The following is a 22,066-nucleotide window of genomic DNA, read 5'->3' on the forward strand; positions in this document are numbered from 1 at the left end:
TTACGTGAAAATCATTCGTCCGCTGTTCCACGGCCTGCACGTCATTGGGACAGTCCTCGACTTACGAACATCCCCATACCTGCCATGTGTTCGTAAGTCGGGAATGTCGCAGTTCGCGCGCCTCGAGACGAACCCAGCCACCCGAGTTCGATTCCCGCTCACGGCCAACATCAGTGACTATTATCTGTACCAGTCATGGACCTCCCCTATATCGACTCAGCTTTAAAGTAGTACCTGGTGCGGTGTGTAAATGACGCCACGAGGGAGACAAAGGCGCCCGCGCGTGGTGCTGGCCACCCACCCCCTCGCGTGCCCCAGCAGTGTGTTGAGTGGCACCACTGACTCCCTGCCCTGTACCACGGTCTACGGTCTCAGCCACGCAACACCATAGCGCAGTCCTCTCGCGAAACGCCAAGACCCCCGCAATAGCTCAATTGGCGTACCAAGAGGTTGCCCGCAAGAGGCCGAAAAGGCGACGGATAACCCCGTGATATTCAAGGGTCTCCCGTGCATACACAGACATAAACCATCTCTCCACACAGACACGGTCACCACTATACATTTAGTTAACATTCTTTATTCGCGTCGGGCTACATTCGCAATTTGTAACGCGATACACGCGGCAACAAAAATAAAACGACTGAAACGGAACTTGCCGACTCGAACTCGGCCATTACACAGCCACAACCAATCATTCGGTTCTGAATTTTATTCGCACACAATGGAAATCGTACTTGCACAAGACAAACGACGGATGAGCGAAAACTACAGTTACCAGGATACGGTGGACAATATCATTTGAGGCTGTATCATCAGTGATATACAGGGTACCCCTCGATTTACGTGTTAAACGGTGTTTTGTAAATCGGAACGGCTTTTCCAATTTAAAACAGGTAGCTCCCGCTTTTTGAATAATGCGTTCCTGGAAACCCTGGGAGCATTGTAAATCGGACCCTATTTTTCCATAGACAGTAGAACGTGCAGAAACATCACTTGCCGATGTGTTTTTCCTTTTATCAGCCACATTTAACCGGGGGTTAAAAGGTAAACATCCACAAAATCATCTGAGAATAACAAAAGCTCCATGCCAAGTCGCATTGGAAACCAGACTAACCTCTGTTCAAATGCGCTCAATCACGTCGGAAGATGTGTCGTAAATCAAGTTTCTCCGTCATAAGTCGATCCACGGTGGCGTTATATAAACGTCGTGAATGTGGATCGTTGTAAATTAGACCGTCGTCAACCAGAGACCCCCTGTACAAAAAAACTAAGGATGTGTTTCAGAAGTCATTCCAACTCTACTGCTAAGCTAAAAATACACACCTATATCACTTTTCCCAGTACAAAAAATAATAATCACAATTATTAAAAGGATGGAATAATAACGGGCAAAAAACTAAAATAATTAACCTTGTCATGGAACTCACCAAAAGATCTGCTGCATGTTGGAATGACTGTCAAGGTGATGTGGAATCGTTACTGTTGCACTGCAGGGACACTGTGACACTGTTGTGGATGACAAAACAGCCTCTTGTTTGACGATCTCATGGCGCGAGGCATAGTGAAATTCGATTTCGTTAATCAAAAAGTGTCCATAATTTTTCAATTGAGTTAACGCAAAATTTCGTAAACCGAACGTTCGTAAATAGAGGGATACCCATAATGTAAACGACTATGGAGAGGAATTATGCCATTCAGCTGAAAATTATCTTTAGATGATACTTTTAGCAATATTGTTAAGTATGGAGATCCGGCTTGGGTCTGCAATCTTTAGGCTGTATTCTGATGGACCGAAGGAAGCTCCCATCCGCACAGAGTCATTCCTGCTCACAATGGACAAAAGAAAAACGCATGTTGAAGAATTTATTTTAAAAGGAACATGATGGATATTGGTGAAAAACCTTCGAGGTTCTTCCCTGACCTCACAAAAATGATGTGGAATTATACCAGCCTATCACCACATTACCCAGAATGTGCCTTATGTTTAAAAATTTCAGGAGCTAAGCTATATTGAGCCTGGATAGTACTTGGATGAGCAATGGTCAACCAAAGAAACAAACATGAACACCTTCCGAAGACAAATTCCCTCATAAAGCCTTAACACACTGTTAAGGCAAGTGCTGTTAGCATGTGTAGTGGAGTACCGTCAGGACCCAACTAGGGGCGAGCGCGGGAAGAGGGGCGTAAAGAGAGGAGCCCCGAAAAAGAGGGCTAAAAAGAGGGGGACCAGGAAAGGGGGAGACGTAAGGGGTAGCCTAGGGAGAGAGGGAGTGAGGAAGGAGAGGGAGTGAGGAAGGAGAAAGGGATGGGGCTAGCGAGTGCCCTCCACGGGTGTAAGTGTGGAGAGAGAGGAGTGCGAGTGGAGTGGAGGAAGAGTGAATAAACGGCGAGCAGCCCTGAGTAAGAATCTGGTCTCCGTGTGATTCTACAATACCCGGGGTGTCCAGAAGTCCTATTCTACACATGTAGCACCTATGAAGGCTGGTACGGCACACGATGGGATGGGTGGCAGCACCACGCCTGGCCAACTTTCTCTCCTTAGTGGCGATGTTTACACACTGCACCAGGGACTCATTTGATGCTGAGTAAACCTAGGAGAGGCCCAGAACCGGTTCAGATAATCGTTACTGATGCTGGCCATGAGCGGGAATTGAACTTGAGTTGCCGGGTTCGTAGTGCAGCATACTAACCACTACACTACTGTTCCCCACACGTACCACACATACCACATGCGTACACAAGCGTGTTCTCACCTGTGCTGCATCCCTGAGCTTCGGGCTGATCTCGCCGAGCAGTGAAACTCCGTCGCTCCAGAACCCTCCAAAATCCTCTGGAGGTTGCGCTCAGTAATCCCTCCTCCTACAGTCACCAGAAACCCAGCATCATGCAGATTATTCGCAAGCACTTCAGTCACAAAGCCATTACGAGTCTATTCACGTGTTCTATGGTCTAAACCAGTGTTCTTCGCTAATTTTCAGAGGTAGGCCACTTTCGCCAAAATCATTGAGGTTTGACAGCATGATGGGATGTTTTCACATTTGTGTATTGTCAGGGGCCGCACGTCAGGGTCGCTTTAAAGGCCACCAGGGGATGCCAGTGGTCCACTGGCCTTGCAATGAAGAACAATGCTCTAAATTATGGACCATATTGTGAGCCACTGTAGTCTGCCTTCCTTTAATGGAGGAGGATCATCAAAACTGTATGAACTCTCCTGAAGCCCTCTCGTGGCTAGCAAACGTCAACATTGTTATTTAGCTCCTGACGAGATTGTCATAAGCAAGAACAGGATGTTATGAGTTAATCCTGTACAGTTGGCGATACGCTTTTTTAAAGATTCTGGTTCGGATGACACTTGCCACTGTGAACCCTGCTGGAAATCAAACTCCGGTAAACGGGTTCACAGCAAACTGATACCCACTAGCATCACGTTTGAGTGGCCATATGGATACGAGCAAGTCATTTCACCCATGGGACGTGGGTCTGTTCCGTGACCTACCTGCCAGCGGGCCTTTGACACTGCATATGGCCTCAAGGTGCACCTAGCATGGCACAAGCGCCATGATGGTGTCATCACTAAGTGGCGGTGTTATGGATAACAGTGAATACTTGTGAAAGGAATCGTGAGTTGAACGGATCAGACTCATTGCCAATATCAGAATCTGTATTTCGACTGGAGGAGGAATCCGATGAGCTATGAAGCTATTTTCGCAGATGTGCAGTAGAGATGGGTCAGCAAGTTCCAACAACAATACAAAAACACGATAACAGTGCAAAATAGAGAAAAGGTAAGCAAGTCACTAAACATAAATATATTTAAAAAAGAAAGCATATAAGTACAAATTTCATAAGCACAAACATTAATGCTGATTTGTCAACACTAAATGGGAAAGGCATAAAAACAAAAACTGTCTCAGACCACACCAAGACAACACACAGTCATAGTTCCTCAATGCAATTTCACATTAACTTAGAACTATCGATATCTGGGAGTTAAAAAGGAATGAGATGGGCGTCCAACTTGTTGCCCGATTTTACTGGAGCCGACACCTTGCCCAGTGACTCATTGAATTTATCTTGCATTGAACACATTTGGTAATTTTAAAAATGACCTTTAACTTTTTACACTGACTTTTTTTTCTTCCAATATACAACAGATACATTCATAAAAAATAAAAATTTGGGTAAAGGTCCACGAACAGACCAAGATTTATACTGGGGAAGCATTTTTGTAATGTAACTTAGTACTAGGTATTTATAAAACCATTGTATAGCTGTCGATTATATGTGGGCATTTATTTAATAATTTAAGTTGTGGACTAATTGTGCTAACAAAAATGAAGTACAGCATCGAATAAAATGTGGACATGCCACGTTGGTCTAATTCTCATGATGGTGTTTCCACTGAGCTGCTCATCACTCTCGTGGCTGAAGGCCAATGTGACTGCAAAATCCGTCACGTGGACGAATGCCTGAAGAGAAACGCTCGAATCACAACGGCACTTTCCAAGTCTTCACCCCCCACTTGACAACGATAAGCAACACACGTGTTTCACATTATCTGTGCTGGAGTTTTAGGCGTGCCACCTCTCCCCCCCCCCCCATAAGCCCTTATCATCCAGTCTGTCATGAAATGCAGTTCTGTGCTTACCTGGCACGACAATAAGTCGTCCGTTTGCCTACAAAAACATGACACAATTCAGCAGTCACGTTTAGACATTTCATTTACTACACATTTTCTCCAAAAAAACTGTTGTCACTTCTGCATTTTACAAATTATTAGTAGTATCAGAGTCAGAATCTTAATTAATCTTGGAGGAATCCAATGACCTATGAAGCTCTTTTTCACAGATGTCGAGTATGCGATGTACTCAACCTTGTCTGTGGGAGTAATCATACAAATTATCATTTTCTTTGGGTCTTTTGGTGAAGTCACGTAGATAGGTTGAAAGAAAATAACAAAAAACTACGTTTCAATCACAACACAAGGGATCGTCATCAGGAGGAAAAAAGAGTAAAGCAGCTGAGGCAGACTGTTTTAAAGGTTTAGAATGGGTGTAGCCCAAGGGCCATAAACAAAGTGTGCGGGGCTAGAGATGTTAATGTGAAAGATTAGCATGTTAATGTAAGATCGGAGGACGACGTCCAAGACGGCGCATAGGTGGAAATGTTAATGTGGCTATGTGTTAGCCACCTAGCACACTGAAGCGGCAGTGGCTCTGCGATCTTACATTAACATGCTAATCTCTCACATTAACATAGCCACCTACGTGCCGTCTTGGACGTCGTCTGCGGATCGTACATTAACATGCTAATCTCTCACATTAACATCACTAGCCCCGCCCACTTTGTTTATGACCGTTGGGCGACACCCATTCTAAACCTTTAAAACAGTCTGCCTCAGCAGCTTTCCTCTTTTTTAAATCCTTTATATTAAGTTCACTTGCTTGCTTGCGCGCTTACGACCGTGCAAATCTTTCGGTCGTTTTTTAACCCACTTCCCGTGATCCAATCGAGCTGACATTTTGCACACAGACTCGTTGTGCGTGACAATTTATTTTCGTGAAATTTTTTTTCCAAAATTTTCAACATTTTAGGAATTTTTTTTTTATTTAATTACCAATTGCTTAATGGTGGCAGGCAATCATCTGACCCATAGGTGGCAGCCATCTCAAGCCAGAGGACGAGAGGACTCTAGCCACCACGCATATAAAGGATTTATAGTGAAAAACTTAGTTTTTACGGGTTAATTTTTTACTCCTGATGACGATTGCTTGTGTTGTGATCGAAACGTCGTAGTTTTTTGTTATTTTCTTTCAACCTATCTACGTGACTTTACTGAAAGACCCAAAGAATATGAATTCCCGCAGTCACGAAAGCTTTAAGTAAAGATTTTGTACAATTCTCGATGACAAAATAACTCGATTTTATGCTTGGTGGTCATGCACATTATTGAGGTGATTAACACTTTGCTATTGCAACAGTCATGCTTTAGCTCACCAGTTAAGAGTATATGGATAGTTAAGAAAAGATTAGTTTACAGAGATTCAGGCCGGATTAATCGTAGCGGTGTAGCTCAGCCTTGGCTTTGGCGCAGAGCCCTTGAGCCATAGCTGAGCCACTCAAGTCTGACATCACCCTGTCCACGAAAGTAATAAGTCGCACATTACGACAATGGCTCTAATGATGATGATGGGGCTAGTAAAAATTATGGGATTCATTATTATGTGGATAGCGATAATGATCAAGTTGGGTGTATTGACGTTCGCAGTCATGATAAATGGGCCACTGGAGGTGATGATACTATACTCTAGATGATGGCCATGGGTTCACTGATGATGGGACCGTTAATAATGATGTATAACCCGTCATAATCATGAAACTAATGTGTCGAGTAAGAGCAAAGACGTTAGTTCTAAATATAACATAGCTCGGTGAAATCCTTCACCAAAACCTCACCCTTACCCCTTCAACGCAGGGTCGCACTAGTCCAATTAAAAGCATAATACCAACATCATCAACAGCCTTGGATGTAGGGCTCCCCAAGCAGCCATAAGGGCTGGTCTCTGCCAGGATATGTTGTCCTGAGTCCAGTGCCGGATTATCCTAGTAGCAAAAGTAGCATATGCTACGGGCCTCGCACTTTAAAGGGCCCGTGCTAAATGCTTTTAAGCTATCAATTTCGGTTCACTGATTCTGCACTTGCTCTATTACTATAGTACTATACTGCCTTCAACTTTTATGAACGACTGGGTGTTTAAGGTTAGCGATTTGTTGTATTATCTGGCTGTATAGCAAATGAAAAAATACAATGACTTTACTATGCAAGTAAAAAATAGTATCTAATATCATTGGACCTCCTTTGCTAGTACCAAAATATAATAATAGAGTTTTTCCCCTTTTTTCTGGCAACAAAACTGAAACCTTTTTTTACCAGGATTCATGTCTGCATTAACCACAATACTTGCAGTCAAAATGCAAAAAAACACACTCTGATAATATATGCATTGTCCTTGAAACTGATTGGTCCACACCAGAGACAGCTTTCTTTAGAGCCTCGTCTCAATTGGTGCTAGACCAGATGATGCTAAAAGGCGTACAGCTAAAAGACAATGCACTATCAAAGTAATGAGGGCTCGGGGAAGCATCTAACATCATTGGACCTCCTTTGCCAGTACCAAAATATAATAATAATAATAATAAAAGGTTTCAGTTTTGTTGCCAGAAAAAAGGAGAAAACCCCTATTATTAGCTTCATCTGGCACTGCCTGAGTCTGGATAAAGATATAACCCATTGATATACGGGCATACCTCTTATAGCGCACAAGATGCGTTCTTGGTAAATGGAGCACTATACTAAATAGCGCTATAGAAAGTCACCGACAGTGCTATACTAAACAGCGCAATAGGTTACTCTAACGTGGTTCCAATGGAGATGCGTACTGACAGCGCTATACTGACGATGGGCTATTCAATCTGCGGAGGATGCAAGTGTAATGCGGGCGTAAACGACCTTCCGGATGTGACGTCACGGGGGGGAGGAGTTACGTCACGTGGGAGAAGGGTTCGGGTCTTTAAGGGGAGAAACCGGAAGAGGAAGGGAGGTTGTTGGAGACTGGACTAGGGTGAGGCCACGCAGGACGAAGGCTGGGAGGAGTGGCGAGATCGCCACACACACACGGAGAGCGGATTGGCACCGTCGGCCAGCGGTGACCAACCCAGGGAGCAGCGGTGAGGCTGCAGCGAGGGCAGCAGCGAGGCTGCACGAAGAGGCAGCAGTGGGACTGTTCAGAGAGAGAGAGCAGCGGTGGAGCTGCAGCGAGGGCAGCCGGAGAGGCTGCGTGAGGAGATCAGCAGCGAGGCTGCTAGAGGCTACGGGAGCGACACGAGGAGATCAGCAGCGAGGCTGCTAGAGGCTACGGGAGCGACAGCAGCGTCGGCGCCGAGCGGAGGGTCTCAGAGGGAGAGAGCCGTGTGGGAAAAGTAGACGAACCCGAATAAAGGACACCAAGCCAGATACCGTGGTCGAGTCTTTTATTACACAAGCTAAAACCAGAGTGGAGGAAGTCACCGTTCGAGAACTTTTGTATGCTGACTGTGCTCTGGCTGCTGGCTCAAATAAAGATCTACAGGACAGTATGGACCACTTCTCCTCACACTGAGCCCACCATCTTTGTGAATGGGCAAAAGCTTTCAGCCGTTGACAAGTTTACTTACCTTGATAGTACTCTGTCTCGCGCTGTGCACATAGATGATGAAGTTAACATCAGGATTGTCAAGGCCAGTGCAGCCTTTGGACGTCTACGTGACTCGGTATGGGAAAGGACTGGCATCAAGCAGGAGACAAAACTGAAGGTCTACCAGGCTGTTGTCTTACCAACTCTTCTGTATGGGTGCGAAGTCTGGACAGTCTACCAGCGCCATGCCAAGAAATTGAACTATCTCCACCAAAGCTGTCTGAGGAAACTGCTTAGGATCAAGTGGCAGGACAGAATCCCTGACACTGAAGTCCTCAGCAAGGCCAATATCCCCAGCATCCACACCTTGCTTGCGAAGGAACAGCTTAGATGGACTGGCTACGTGACCAGAATGCCCTGCGCGAGACTGCCAAAACAAGTCTTCTTTGGCGAGCTGAAGAATGGCAAGCGAGCGCAAGGTGGCCACAAAAAACGCTACAAGGACACCCTGAAAGCTTCCTTGAAGAGCTTTGGATTCTACCTGAAAAGCTGGAAACCCCTAGCTCAGGACCGACCTGCCTGGAGAAGAAAAGTACAGGATGGTGCAGTCCTCTGTGAGAGCAGAAGCTCCTGTGCTATCTTGAAGAGGCAGCTGCGCAAATCTACCAAGGACTTGTGGCTGCACCTCAGAGCTCTACATCCTCTCTGACCTGTCCAGTGTGCCACAGAAAATTCCCGGCTCGGATTGGCCTGTTCAGCCATCTGCGCACTCATCAAAACCCAACAAAATGACAAATCTGCCATGGTCATCATTAACTATGATGGACAAACAAGAAAGAGAGAAACAGCGCTATCGGAAGTCACTATAACATGGTTCCAATGGACATGCGTACCAACAGCGCTATACTAAACATCGCAATAGGTTATTCTAACGTGGTTCCAATGGAGATGCGTACTGACAGCGCTATACTAAACAGCGCTATAGGATGTCACTATAACATGCTTCCAATGGAGATGTGTACTGACAGCGCTATTTTTTTACTTATGAGCAATATCTGAGGGCTTCATTGCGTATCAGTAATCGCCTTAATAATGAAATTGTACACATGATATACGTATTTAAGCATTTTATAAATAATAACTTTTAATGATAACGACATAGAAACTACAATAACTTATGTAGTCACAAGTGGATTCGGTAGGAGCTTGTGTAAGATTAACCAGTTTGCCTTAACCACGTTCTGTGGGAAGCTGTACAGTACGAACCAATGAGATTACTCGATCCACGGATCGCCACTGAAGCGATGCAGTGATTAACCCTCGATAAATCGACACTCTAACATGGCTGTTGGATTGACTATGAGCAGAATCAATACAACAGACACCTCGATTCAGGTTCCACAAGACCAGATCTGGGCAGCGACACACCCCGGCAGGCAGAGACACACCCCTACAGTCAACACCACGCCTACTTTCTTCCATATATGGGCTGATCCACGCAGGAATTTTCTTCTGGGACAAAGAGTTATAACAAAACGGTGTTATTATAGGAGGCAGTACTATAAGAGGTACTGTATGCCTGTATATTCATTTTCTGTCTGCTCCATTGTTGGAATGGTCACTTTGGATTTTAAACGAGCCCCGTGAAAGCCTCCGAGCATTCGAAAAAAAATATTCGCACTGCCTGCCATTGAACGCTGCAGTGTCTGCAAAGGAAACATTTCAATAACAAAATGGCTTACTGGGGTACCTGTTGGACAAGTTTCTTTATGAGTGGTAGCCCCTCGAGTACGGTGTTTTCACATCCGCTTGTCAGAAGGCGTTCGAAGCCAAGAGAAATAAGTTCTTCGAGAGCTTGCATGGGGTCCAGGAGCATATCAAATGCTGAGAACATCGTGGTCACAAGATCCACAATGGAAAAGCACAGTAAACGATGACTATAACAAATGTGATGGTGTGCTGGTTACAAGCTGATAAGCATTAACGGACATTCCTCTCCCAGTCATTGTAGCTGTCACTGGCCTACTCAAGGCGAGTCTGCGGTGGCAAGATGTTAACTACTTCGCCTTGTATACAGGAGGTCATGAGTTCGATCCCGATCCCGACCCTGAACACCTGGATATTTGTTTTCCCTGTGGATTTTTCTCTGGGTCCTTTGGTTTTTCCCTCCACATTTGGAAACATGTGTTTAGAGTATTTGGTTCAAGCAAGCCTGACCATGGCTGAGACACTGCATGTCAAAATCAGTGCAGAGTGTAATTGTGTAGTAACATCGTGGATGTCACTGTGTGGTGCCAGCCCTAGAGAGGCACAGCGTGCGATGTATTGCCATCGTGGACACTCCGTACATGTAGGTGTAGTACCAGCCCTAGAGGGGCTCGGTGAGCGCTGATAGAGAGCGCTGAGTGGCACTGCTCTCGGCGTGCAGTGTTGTCCCCTAAAGGAGGGGGTGTGAGGGTGCTGGCCATGAATGGGGTTAATGTAGGCCATGGCACGCTGGTGGACCCTAGAAGGCACGTGACGGGTAAGATCTACACAGGGGCCCCAAGTGGGGGGCTAGGGGTAGTCACGCGTCGGGCGAGATCCTGCTAGAGGATTGGAGAAGGTGGTTTGTGGCCAAGCGCGGGGCCAGCCACGACCAGTGAGGATATAAACCGGGTTCCCAGAGGGACTGGGGTTCAGCGTTGCTGTTGTTATCCTGAAGAACTACGTTCTACGTCCGAGAAGAGTCACCAACACGTGGACCTGGACCCAAGCTGGGGTCCTGTCCATTGTAGCTACTCCCAGTGTGATTAGTGTAGTTAGCCTGGTGGTCCACCACCATAGGTTGTTATCTGGTGATGGGGCAGTTACCCCTTTGTGTTGGTATCAATACATGTGTTGCCTCCAAAGATGACGTCTGCAACTCAGTTGAAACCACTATAATTGTATCGATTCAATGCTACTAAAATGATGCACTCCCAGACCCTGTGGTTAACGACAAGTGTAAACTTAATTTTCTCATGGAGGGGTGAATATGTGAAGGATATATATTGTCCGCTTATCTTTTTTGTTATTAACAAATAACTGCGTAGGAATGCGTACAGCATGTTTATATTTCTCACCTCTGTGAAATGTCGCAGGGAGAGGTCGTGAAAGAGCTGAAATATAAGCAAGGAGTGTTAGACAGCACAGAAACAATGCTTACAGCATGTTTATATTTCTCACCTCTGTGAAATGTCGCAGGGAGGGGTCGTGAAAGAGCTTAAATATAAGCAAGGAGTGTTAGACAGCACAGAAACAATGCTCAACATGTAGTTTAGCTATAACATAAATTATATTGATGCTAGTTGTAATTACCGGTGAAACGTCATACTCGAATTGTAAATGTCGTGGGTTTATTGTCCAACACACCAGTGTACTGAACTAGTCACGAATTGGCACGTTTTGTTTACTTGACAAACCTTACTAATTGTCTGCGTCAGGTGGTGACCGGTTTAACAACACATTTATATGTGATCTAATCCAAAACCCCCCCTCTGTTATGGATATTGGTCGCGAAAACCTACGTGTTAAACTATAATGAAACATACCAAAATTGTATATATTTATCAATTACATTATTTATTATTCATACAATTGTAGTTACATCGCGGATGTTACTGTGTGGTGCCGGCCTAAGAGAGGCATGGCGTCAGAGGTCGCAACCGGGTACCCGATACCCGTACCCTACCCGATACCCGGCTACCCGTACCCGGCCGGGTACGGGTACCCATTTGCGACCCTGGTGCGGCCGGGTACGGGTACGGGTAGACCGTGAGTCACTGGTGAGTAACCGTTTGTCACTCATTTCCTAACGTCTTGTCTCTTCTCACAATTCAAGTTCCTAGAATCAACCCACCCGCGCCTGCAACATGGCTTCATCCCAGAGGTCGCAATCAGGTACCTGATACCCGTACCCTACCCGTACCCGGCCGGCGCTACGTTCTTTCCTATCAGGTGCCTTGAGACAGCGGTCCTAGCATTAGTATCATCTACACTAGACTGCTCTGGATGACTACCTAGTAATTTATGTACTTATGCAATTTGCACTTATATATTTAATATTTTTTATTTATTTTCAGTGACTTGCTTACCTTTTTTCTACTTTGCACTCTTATTATTTTTGTATTGTTTGTTGCTGTAACTTGTTGACCCCGTGCCCCTACTGCATAGCTAATCGGGTTCCTCTTGCAGTCTTAAATAAAGATTCTTATTTTGATGATTCAAAATGTCCAGGGTACAGATCACCATGGATGGATCACACAAGTTTTAGGTTAAAACTAAAAAGCTGTATCTCACTCATCAGAGTGGTTCAGCATTAAATCCCCTTGTCTGGATGTTGACCATATAATTTATAAATATGTAGTGACATCAGGGATGTCACTGTATGGTGCCGGCCGGAAAGGGCCATGGCGTGTGATGCATTGGCATCGTGTACACCCCGTGGTGGATGTAGTACCAGCCCTAGTGGGGCTTGGTGAGCGCTGGGATAGCGCAGGCACGACGCATAGTGTGCAGTGCAGTCTCCCACGAGGGGGAGCGGGAGAGTGTCAGCCCAGTGGCAGGGTTGCCTCGGGCCATGACACTCTGGTTGACCCTGCAGACACGTGATCTAGAGTATCCACAGAGAGGCCCCCAGGTGGGGGGACTAGGGGGTGGTCACGTGTCCAGGGAGAGCTCTCGAGAGGGATCGAGGGGGAGCTATAAGGCTCCATAAGGCGGGCGGGGCCAGGGGCAGAGTGGCCCCAACCCGTGCGGGGATATAAGGCGGGTTCCTGAGAGAGACCGGGGTGGCGACATTCGACAAGCTGGAAGCTCTACGTCTCAAGCTGGAAGCTTTACGTCCTATGAGGCATCAACACGTGGTCGCAGACCCGAGTGAGGGTCTAATTCTTCGTAGCAGTAACTCCTCTGTATAGGGTAGTTAGCTGGGTGGCCACCATCCTAGGCTGTATCTGGTGAAGGAGCAGTTACCCCTTTGTGTTACGTGTTACAAATACATGTGTTGCTTCTAAAAGGAACAACGTCTGCGACTCAGTTGGACTCACTACATATACAGCAGGTGCTTTATCGATACTCACAGAGTAGTTCACTGCAGATATCGTGATGAATGGTTCCCGATTCAGTGAGGGCTCCAAATACTATCCCGTCAGCTCCTCCAATACAAGCCTGCTGGATATCCGCACGCATCACCTCCACCTCGTGCTCAGAGTAGAGGAAGTCTCCTCCACGTGGGCGAATCATCATAAACACAGGCAGCTGTGTGTGCTGCTTTACCACCTGCAGCAGGCCTGAAGAAGAGACCATTAGCAAAACATGCAGCATATTATTTACAAGAACCAATTGTAGAAATTGCAGGCAGTCCCTGAGATACCAATGTCCGACTTACGAACATCCACACTTTTGAACGAACCGCCATAAGATGTTATAATTATTATTTTTAACCATCCGACTTGTGAACGTTCGGCCGTACTTACGAACCGAATCGTGGAACTATTTTGTATGGCGGAGCGATCCTCTGCGAGATGTAATGAGTTTCAGGATCTGGCGTAATGTACAATGCCCCTTCTGACAAGCAAGCCAGCATCAGGACTCAAAGTTTATTTTATCTACTTTATTTTGTTTTATTTGCTATACAGTATGTATTACAGTATTACATGTGTAGTGGTGATACGCGCTGGGTGTATACGTCGTGTGCCAGCGCGTATGTACGGGTGTGTGTGTGGTGACGCGCGCTGACGGGGAGGAGCAGGCGTCAGTGCGCGGGTGGGGGTAGTGCTGCTGATTGGCTGTGTGCCGGTGACGCGCTGAGAGGGAGTGATCGGGTGGCAGCGCGGTGTGATTGGTCGGGGAGTGGAAACACGCGCTGGGCGGAAACGGATCGTAGAGATAGCGCGTGGTGATTGGGTAACTGAGGAGCGGTGCCGACGTTGAGGTCCGCATCCGCTCCGTCTCCCGGGAGGAAGAGATATATAAGGTGATGCACAGAGGAGTAGAGGGCAGAAGTGGAACCATCTAGGAATGAAGACGAATGTGCAGAGATAGAGCCCGGGGAGGAGAAGAATGGAGAGTAATGTATAAGTGTGTAGCCAGAGAGAGAGAACGGTCTACACGAGCTGAGTAATGTATAAGTGTGTAGCCAGAGAGAGAGAACGGTCTACACGAGCTGAGTAATGTATAGTGTGTAGCCAGAGAGAGAGAAAGGTCTACACGAGCTGAGTAATGTATAGTGTGTAGCCAGAGAGAGAGAAAGGTCTACACGAGCCGAGTATGCATACGGTGTAGCCAGAGAGAGAGAAAGGTCTACACGAGCCGAGTATGCATACGGTGTAGCCAGAGAGAGATGTAAAGTCTACACGAGACGAGTGAAGAGTGTAGCAGAGGCGTAAGGTCTACACGAGACGAGTGAAGAGTGTAGCAGAGGCGCGGAGTCTACACGAGACGAGAGAAGAGTGTAGCCGAGGCGCGGAGTCTACACGAGGCACAGAGAGCCAGCAGCACAGAATCTACAAGAGTTGAGAGAAGCGTAGGGCGGAGAGAAGAGGTCACGAGTTGTACCGTTGTATGGTGACCGCATTGTGAAGAAGAGAGGCCACGCGTTGTACCGTTACAAGTCAAGATTTAATAAAAGAAGTGTGTTCCCGTCAAGGAGTTTCCTGCCGTCATTTTCCAATACTTCACGTGTAATGGGTTCGATTGAGGCGCACTCTTGACTTGGAGGCAACACTATTTTTTAACATAACACATCTGTAGGACTTGAAATATGATGCGCCACGCGTTCTGTTGTTCTGTTGCTATGCAAGCGAGCAGTGTACAGTGGGGGGTATCTGAGGACGGGGTTGTTGTTGTCGGGCGTGAGGGAGACGTCGTTAAGATGGGCGACAGGTGTTAGGGGTAACCGAGGACGCAGGCCGGTGATTGGTTAGGAGGGTGAGTAGTTAATGGCCGGCGCCGCTCTGGTGGGAATAACAAGGTCACGTGAGGCTGGGGGCCTGGGGGCGAGTGGCGAAGCGGGGGGTGAGATAATTGATTGGGACTGATTGGTGTGGGGATAAAAGGATAGCGTAACGGAGAGACGGGAGTCTTGGTTGGGATTGGAGCTGGAGCGGTTGGTGCCAGGGATAGAGACGGAGCAGCAGTGAGTAGAGAAGATACGATAAGGGTAGCAGTGGATAGAGATAGGATAGAGTACGGTAACAGTGGATAGAGATAGGACAGAGTACGGTAGCAGTGGAGAGAGAGAAAACGCAGAGTGGGGTAGCAGTGGTAGCAGTGCATCGGAGGAATACAGAGTAGGGTAGCAGCGGAGTAACGGACCTTGGGCGAGCAGGAGAGCGAACGGAGAGACATAGAATGTCGTTGATGGCGGAGAGTGTAACGGAGCGAACGGGGAGACACGGAGCGGTGATGAGAAGGTGTGAACTCTAAAGTGCGAATAAACGGAACGAGAAAGACAACCGGAGTACGAGTCCTACACATCATATAACACGTGATATGTCATAACACGTTTTATACCACTGGCCAATTTCCAGGATACTCATTATGTGAAACAAACTTTATCCGGCTTTAAATTTAGATATTGCTGGGTACCTAGTTAAGGCATTTACCAGGCTAATACAACATTCTTCAATCGTTTATTTGATGCACTCCCCACTTTCAGACACAGCTAGAGACGTATAAGGTGTGACTGTTGTAACTTCAAGTCACATGGGCAATGACCCATGTCTTGTAAAACTCAGTGTTTCAAAGTGCTTGGTCCAGTGTTCCATATTTGTAAACAATGCTCTACTGTCTCCATGCAATCCTCTATATACAAATTACTTGTTATTTATTTAATACTTTAACTGCTTTGCAGCTACCATTCCCCCCACTGGTAATTTCATCATATATATGTGGAGTGACATGACGTCACTACTATTCGGGACTGTACGAGTGTAGAGACATATGATGTCACTACTGTGTCGGCTCGGTATGGGGGCTGTAGGCGGGTGTCACGGGAGTCGTGTCAGGCCGTGGCACTCCGCGTGAACCCAACAGGACACATGACCAGATAAAGGGGGACCAAGGGGCCCCAGGGGGAAGCTTGGGGGTCACGTAGTTGGGGGCTTGGACCTTCCCGAAGGATCGAGAAGGAGGAAGTGACCTGGGGCGGAGCCGGCCACACCAGAGCGGTTATAAGCGGGGTGTGAACGGGGAGCGGGCTGTTCTACTCCGGGATCAAGACGCCATAAGAAGTCCTTGAGTCTCCGATCGCCGTTCGTGACCAAGCAGCCGTCTCCCTGCCTTGGTCACTCTATGTAATGCTCCCGAGTGTTAGTGAGAGTAGGAACCGTAGTCACCACCTCATGTATAGTGTCCGTGTTAATGTTAGCTTTATATATAAAAGTCAAAAGTTGTGTGTGGGTTTGTGGTGGTTTTTGTATGTGGGATTGTGCGCGCTTGGCTCTCCAATGGTGGGGTGAGCAAGCGCTATTCCTTTTTCCCATCCGTCAATTTTAAATGAGTTTAATTAGCGATTTAGTGCGATTTCTGTGCGCTTTCTTAATTTATTATTTATGACGAGTGCACAATCATACCAACTCACGCGCCTTTGGTGGGGAGGACGGCCCATGCCAAGTCGCACGCATTCGGTGGGAGTGAGGGGGATATTTTCTTTCGCGTTAAAAATCCTATAAAAATACACTAAACACTCAGGTAAATTCTTCTCTGTCTCATGTCCCCCCCACCCCGATGCGTGCAGTTATTACTACTATAGAGTCGGTAGATGCTACCACTATAGGCCGTAGATATTACTGCAGAGCGGCCGGGGACATCGTGGCTGGGGGGGGGGGGGGGAGTCAGGGGTAGCAGCCCAGCCCCAGCCTGCCAAGGTACCACCTCGGCCGGCTGGACCATCTAGGCGAGGCCGGAGGCTCTGAACGGGACTAGGCCTCACCACGCCACTCTGTCAGGTGAGTACTTTGTGCTATAGAGTCGATAAATACTGCTATAGAGTCAGCATGTACTACTGTAGTGTTAGCAGGTACCACCACAGTCGGTATGCACTGCTGTAATCATAGCAGGTACCACCGCAGTCAGTATGCACTGCTGTAATCATAGCAGGTACCACCACAGTCGGTATGCACTGCTGTAATCATAGCAGGTACCACCACAGTCAGTACGCACTGCTGTTAGAATTTTAAGAGTAGTTTTGAAATATTTTTTAAACCCGGGCAACGCCAGGTACTTCCCGCTAGTGTGTTAATAAATAGTGTTTGCTCCAAGTTGAGTGTGCGCCTCAATCCAACCTATTACATATGTAATAAACCGTCTTTCTCGTTGGGAATATAACGTGAACGTTTATTCCGATCACAGATCACAGACGGTCGTCCAACTTCTCTCAATAAAATAACCAAATACAGCAGCGGATTCTGCTTTCCTCCCTGGCATTTATGTTTTTAACAAACACTCTTCCACTCACCGCTCCCCTGCCGCCTCCACGCTCGATCACCGCTCGATCACGTCTCCCTCCCCCTCCACTCCACACATTTGGCCCGCACTCCCCCCCGCCGGAACTGTGTGTCCATGGCTATCCTGCCTCGTCTCTTTCCCTACCCCCCTCAATTATCGGTCATTACATATATTTAAATCCCACAAGCCAAAGATGAAATAGCTCACCCAGACTTGGGGTAGTCCCACCTTCCAGCAAATTAGCACAGAGCTCAATCCGTGTCGCACCTGCGTCATATACACAATTAAACATGACATTTTATAAGCCAAATTCACATTCTTGTTGATGGAATGTCTGAATGTTGCCACATCTCAAGATGCTACACACATAAGGGGGACATGCACATTGTAACAGTTATGGAGAAGGCTACTCATTGGTAAATTATTTTTTTTAGCAAAGGGTATGGCAGCGTGCATTTTTATAGTGAGGCGTTTATAATTTTACTGACACCGGGCTGCATTCATGTCATAACAATGTGGAACATATGGCAATACCTTCTGGGATGGAGGATCAAATTTTCTTGTAGAACTAAAATAACAATTGAACAATCAAGACAGAGGGTGCCATTTTGTTAATCTAACATAGGCCACCATGCAGTAATAACGCCAATTATTACTCAGTGTCAAGGGATGACACACTTGGCGAGTGGTAGTGATTTTGGAACCGATAGCGGTTAGCGGGCTGTGCAACGAACCCGGCGGCAGGAGTTCGATTCCTGCTCATGGCCAACACCAGTGACAATTATCTGAGCTGGTCCTGAGTCTCCCATAGGTGCGGTGTGTAAACATCGCCGATGGGGAGACAAAGACGGTTGGGTGTGGTGCTAGCCACTCACCCCCTCATGTGCCGTGCCGACCTTCATAGGTGTTCGCTTACAGCACTTGTCTCTACAGTCTGTTAAGGCTATACATGGGATCTTTGTCTTTGATAGATATATATACATTCTGTTCTCCTATAACACGTGTTTTCATAATGCAAATTTTATATATAATGCGATGAATGTATTAGGGAACAAAATGTTTTATAACGCGAATTGGATATAACGCAATTGAGTGAACGGAACTACGTCACATGAGTAGGAATTAGTGGTTGTACGTCTGCCTCAGCGTAGTATCGCACAAGACGGGATGCTGCTGGATGCTTCTAGATGCTACTAACACGGCTCGGTCTTGGTTCAGCCTGTGTACGCATCTTGCGTGTTATCACGGACTGTGCTTTACTTTATATTATTTATTATCACGCGATTTTTCCATAATGCACTGTTCTTCAGGAACGCAACTACCGCATTATAGAACAGACTGTATTGCGGAATACATAGCCCTGTGTCAGTAAAATGAGTGTCACTTTGCGAAAAAAAAGAAACATGTGGATTAGACAGCATACGCAGGTTATAATAACACCATTCAAGCTGTTAAGTGAGCTTGGGCTAGGGCATGTCGCTGGATAGGGACAATGGACAGAACTTGACACTAACGGCGGAGTGGTAGCCAAAGGAGGGATCATGCCCAATAGGACGCCTACTTAGGCGACAAAGCTGTGAGATAAGAGCATGTACAGGACTGTGAGAGATGGTGATTGCTTCAGGATTTTTTAAATCCAGAAGTGGATATATAATTAGAATAAATATTTCATTTTATTTAGCGTAATTCATGCTAATTGTATCCCATAACGCTGTCCATTAAATACATATAAGGGCCACATCCTATCCGAATCAAAATATGTATTTATACTGGAGGAATCCGATGAGCTATGAAGCTCTTTTTCACTTATGACCAGTAGGGGCACGGGGTAAGAACGTTACAACAATACAAAAGCACAACTACTGCCAAGCAAATGAGAGTGCTGCGACTAAGCAAAAATAAACATGAATAAACAATAGGCACAAACAACAAAGGTGTCACAATTGAGAAATGAGTCCATTTTATATCCTGGCTCATGATGATATTGTACCTCCCAATTCAGCATTAATGGCAGATTCAACGGAGTCGACGCACACTTCCATTGTGTTTCTATCCTGCTAAAGAAACAAACAACAAAGCTGAATAAGCCACAGTTGAAGTATAATCCAATAAGGAGGTCTAACAAAAGTGATTTAGACTTAAAAGGGCCAAATCGGCTACGTCTATGCTCGAGGGCAGTGGTTCTCAACCTTGTTTGTTTACTCTACTCCCCTTGTTGAATTTTCTTTCAACCGAGTACTCCCCTTGCCTGAACTATCATGATTCTGAGAAATAAATGTATGAATAATGAACGTAAATATTTTTACCTAGTGTCCATTTTGTGAGGTATCCTAACTAGCGAGTAACTGCAAGCGAATAAAAAAATCAACGGTTGAGTGATGTAATTTGTTCGAGCTCTCTGGTTACTCTTGGAAACCCGCATTGTTTACTATCAGCGAGTTTAGAAAGGTATTTTATATCGTTCTAGGTTACCATGTGGATTTAAATGTTATCGTAGTTATTTTATATTGCCATATTCATACGTAATTATTCACTAACGATTCTCATGTATGATAGAATTTCACACATTCATAAATCACCTCACGTACCCCCTTGGACATTGCCACGTGGAACCCCAGGGGTCCGTGTAACCCCCGGTTGAGAACCACTGCTCTAGACCGGGCGATTGTCCCGATAGTTTATTGTCAGGACAATACAAATATCGTATGGCACAAGGATTCCAAGGTCATTACCTTACATTGGGAACAAATAATTAAAAAATATTAATCATCAACAGCAACACCATCATCACAGTCCAAGGGCAGATAGCCCGGAGGTGTCCACCACACATCTCGCCATTTTTTCCCCTTTCCTGTCTTGTAGTGCCAATATGCTCGAGTAGTGCCACATATTTATGGCACCAATCTCTTATATCGTCGTCATCAAGCCATTCTCTGAGGTCTTCCTCTCGGTTTCCTTACATTGTTCCGAACACACTTTTAATTTCCCTGTTATTGACCATCCTACATATGGTGTGCCAAAAGTCAAAAGAGCACCATGTCTAAAACAAGTGCCTAAACGTGATGGCACGTTGGTGATGTCTGCAGGAGATGGAGTCAACGTGGCATACCTGTCAACCCAAACGGTTTATCCGTATTCTTGTACAGAAAAATGTTAAGAAAATGTTTTGTATATTTGTGTTTCTCCCTCGTGATGGAACTTTGGAGAATAAACGTTTACATTTATAAGGGCACGGGGTGATCAATAAGGGCTGAATTGGTCTGTAATAAGATAGGCACTAAGGGGTACGACGTGGTGATGGTCGGGATGGCGTGATCATTGTGTTTATGACGAGCGAGGGATCACCAATACAGTATTGGGGAACACCATTTCAATGTTGGAACCAGAATGTTAATCAACATCGACATTTATCCTGGAGGAATCGGATGAGCTATGAAGCTTTTTCACAGACGTCCAAATTAGTTTAAAACAAACCCCAAATCGGCATTGAACTTCACAAAAAAAACCCAAACAAACTGTCAAAAGTTATATAATCGGCGATGTTTCGGGCAAAGGCCCTTTCACAGCACATTAGAGGCCAGAAGGGATCAATTACCGTATTATTTTAGTATGGCATTATTATTTATGAATAATCCCTATTGCGTTTATTATATTGTTACATATTTTTCGTATTCAACATTATTATTGTTGTTGTTGTTGTTCTAGTCACGTGGCTGCTGCATTGTTATCGTGATGACTGTTGAACTTGGCAAGATGGCGGCGCGCCCTTCCCTTGGTGACGGCCTCCCGTCACGTGACAGGCGCGCGGGCGCTCGTCACGTGGTCGCTCTCCTTCCGGGTCAAGGCGCCCCCCCCCCACGCGGCAGCCCCCTCCCTCCGGTTCCGCGCTCAGCCGCGAGCTTCACAACCACGCGGCGTGAACGCGACTCGGTGGGGTGGTCGAGACAGAGGAGCGGCCGAGCCGGAGGGGTGGCCGAGCCGGAGGGGTGACCGAGACGGAGGGGTGACCGAGACGGAGGGGTGACCGAGTCGGAGGGGTGACCGAGTCGGAGGGGTGACCGAGACAGAGGAGCGGCCGAGCCGGAGGGGTGACCGAGTCGGAGGAGTGACTGAGCCACCCGAAGGAGTGACCGAGCCGGAGTGACGCTTCGTGCAGTGACGAGAAGCAGCTGCAGCAGCAGGTGGATACAGGTGTGCACTCGCCTTAAGACACGCAGGGTGGATGTGGGGGAGCTCTGCCGGGCCGTGAGCTCAGCGACTCCCCGCGCTGCGTCACGGGCCCAGCGCGACTCACGCGCCGGGGGTCAGGGGTCATATGGGCGTCACGGTGGCTAGGAGATGTCAACTCCCTCGCCGGGTGTGCAGGAGGTCGTGGGTTCGATCCCGACCCTGACGCCTGCTGCTGCTGTATATTTGGAGTT

General features: G+C 46.6%; 2 protein-coding genes across 23 annotated transcripts in view; one reads left to right on the top strand and one right to left on the bottom strand.

Moving 5' to 3' along the window:
• Positions 1 to 561: 561 nt before the first annotated feature.
• Positions 562 to 21,954, bottom strand: CUTC (cutC copper transporter). Of its 9 annotated transcripts, none has more exons than XM_078611243.1 (9): positions 21,849 to 21,954; positions 19,636 to 19,702; positions 17,853 to 17,912; positions 13,277 to 13,486; positions 11,279 to 11,314; positions 9,925 to 10,058; positions 4,649 to 4,676; positions 2,754 to 2,859; positions 562 to 1,823 (listed from the first exon to the last, which is right to left on the bottom strand). In XM_078611243.1, exons 2-9 carry the CDS (start codon positions 19,685 to 19,687, stop codon positions 1,712 to 1,714), a joined length of 738 nt encoding a protein of 245 aa, XP_078467369.1. In that variant the 5' UTR covers positions 19,688 to 19,702; positions 21,849 to 21,954; the 3' UTR covers positions 562 to 1,711. The 9 variants fall into 9 exon arrangements, with proteins under 9 accessions (XP_078467369.1, XP_078467370.1, XP_078467378.1 ...); XM_078611244.1 differs by having other exon boundaries at positions 19,636 to 19,699; positions 21,849 to 21,953; XM_078611252.1 differs by lacking the exons at positions 11,279 to 11,314; positions 21,849 to 21,954 and adding exons at positions 11,382 to 11,417; positions 20,755 to 21,474.
• GTF3C2 (general transcription factor IIIC subunit 2) overlaps positions 17,046 to 22,066 on the top strand; it is a 58,981-nt gene continuing 53,960 nt past the window's right edge. For 4 of the 14 annotated variants that reach the window (XR_013587813.1, XR_013587814.1, XM_078611175.1 and 1 more), the window contains exons 1-2: positions 17,047 to 17,146; positions 21,351 to 21,836. The gene's annotated coding sequence lies outside the window, so the exon portion shown is untranslated. Of the gene's footprint in view, positions 17,147 to 21,350; positions 21,837 to 22,066 lie in introns of all 14 variants that reach the window. The other 10 variants (XM_078611112.1, XM_078611156.1, XM_078611104.1 and 7 more) reach the window with 6 other exon arrangements.

Source organism: Lampetra planeri, chromosome 2 (assembly GCF_965212315.1).
Source record: "Lampetra planeri chromosome 2, kcLamPlan1.2.h2, whole genome shotgun sequence".
NCBI lineage: Eukaryota > Metazoa > Chordata > Hyperoartia > Petromyzontiformes > Petromyzontidae > Lampetra > Lampetra planeri.

What these genes read in the sequence shown, in the direction of transcription:
- CUTC (XM_078611243.1), bottom strand. Translation starts at nt 19,687, where the DNA reads ATGGAAGTGTGCGTCGACTCCGTTGAATCTGCCATTAATGCTGAATTG. An exon ending in TGGGACTACCCCAAGTCTGG is followed by an intron (nt 13,487 to 17,852) that starts GTGAGCTATTTC and finishes TCTCTTCTTCAG; the next exon opens with GCCTGCTGCAGGTGGTAAAG. An exon ending in AGCTCAGGGATGCAGCACAG is followed by an intron (nt 1,824 to 2,753) that starts GTGAGAACACGC and finishes CATTGTGAGCAG; the next exon opens with GAATGACTCTGTGCGGATGG.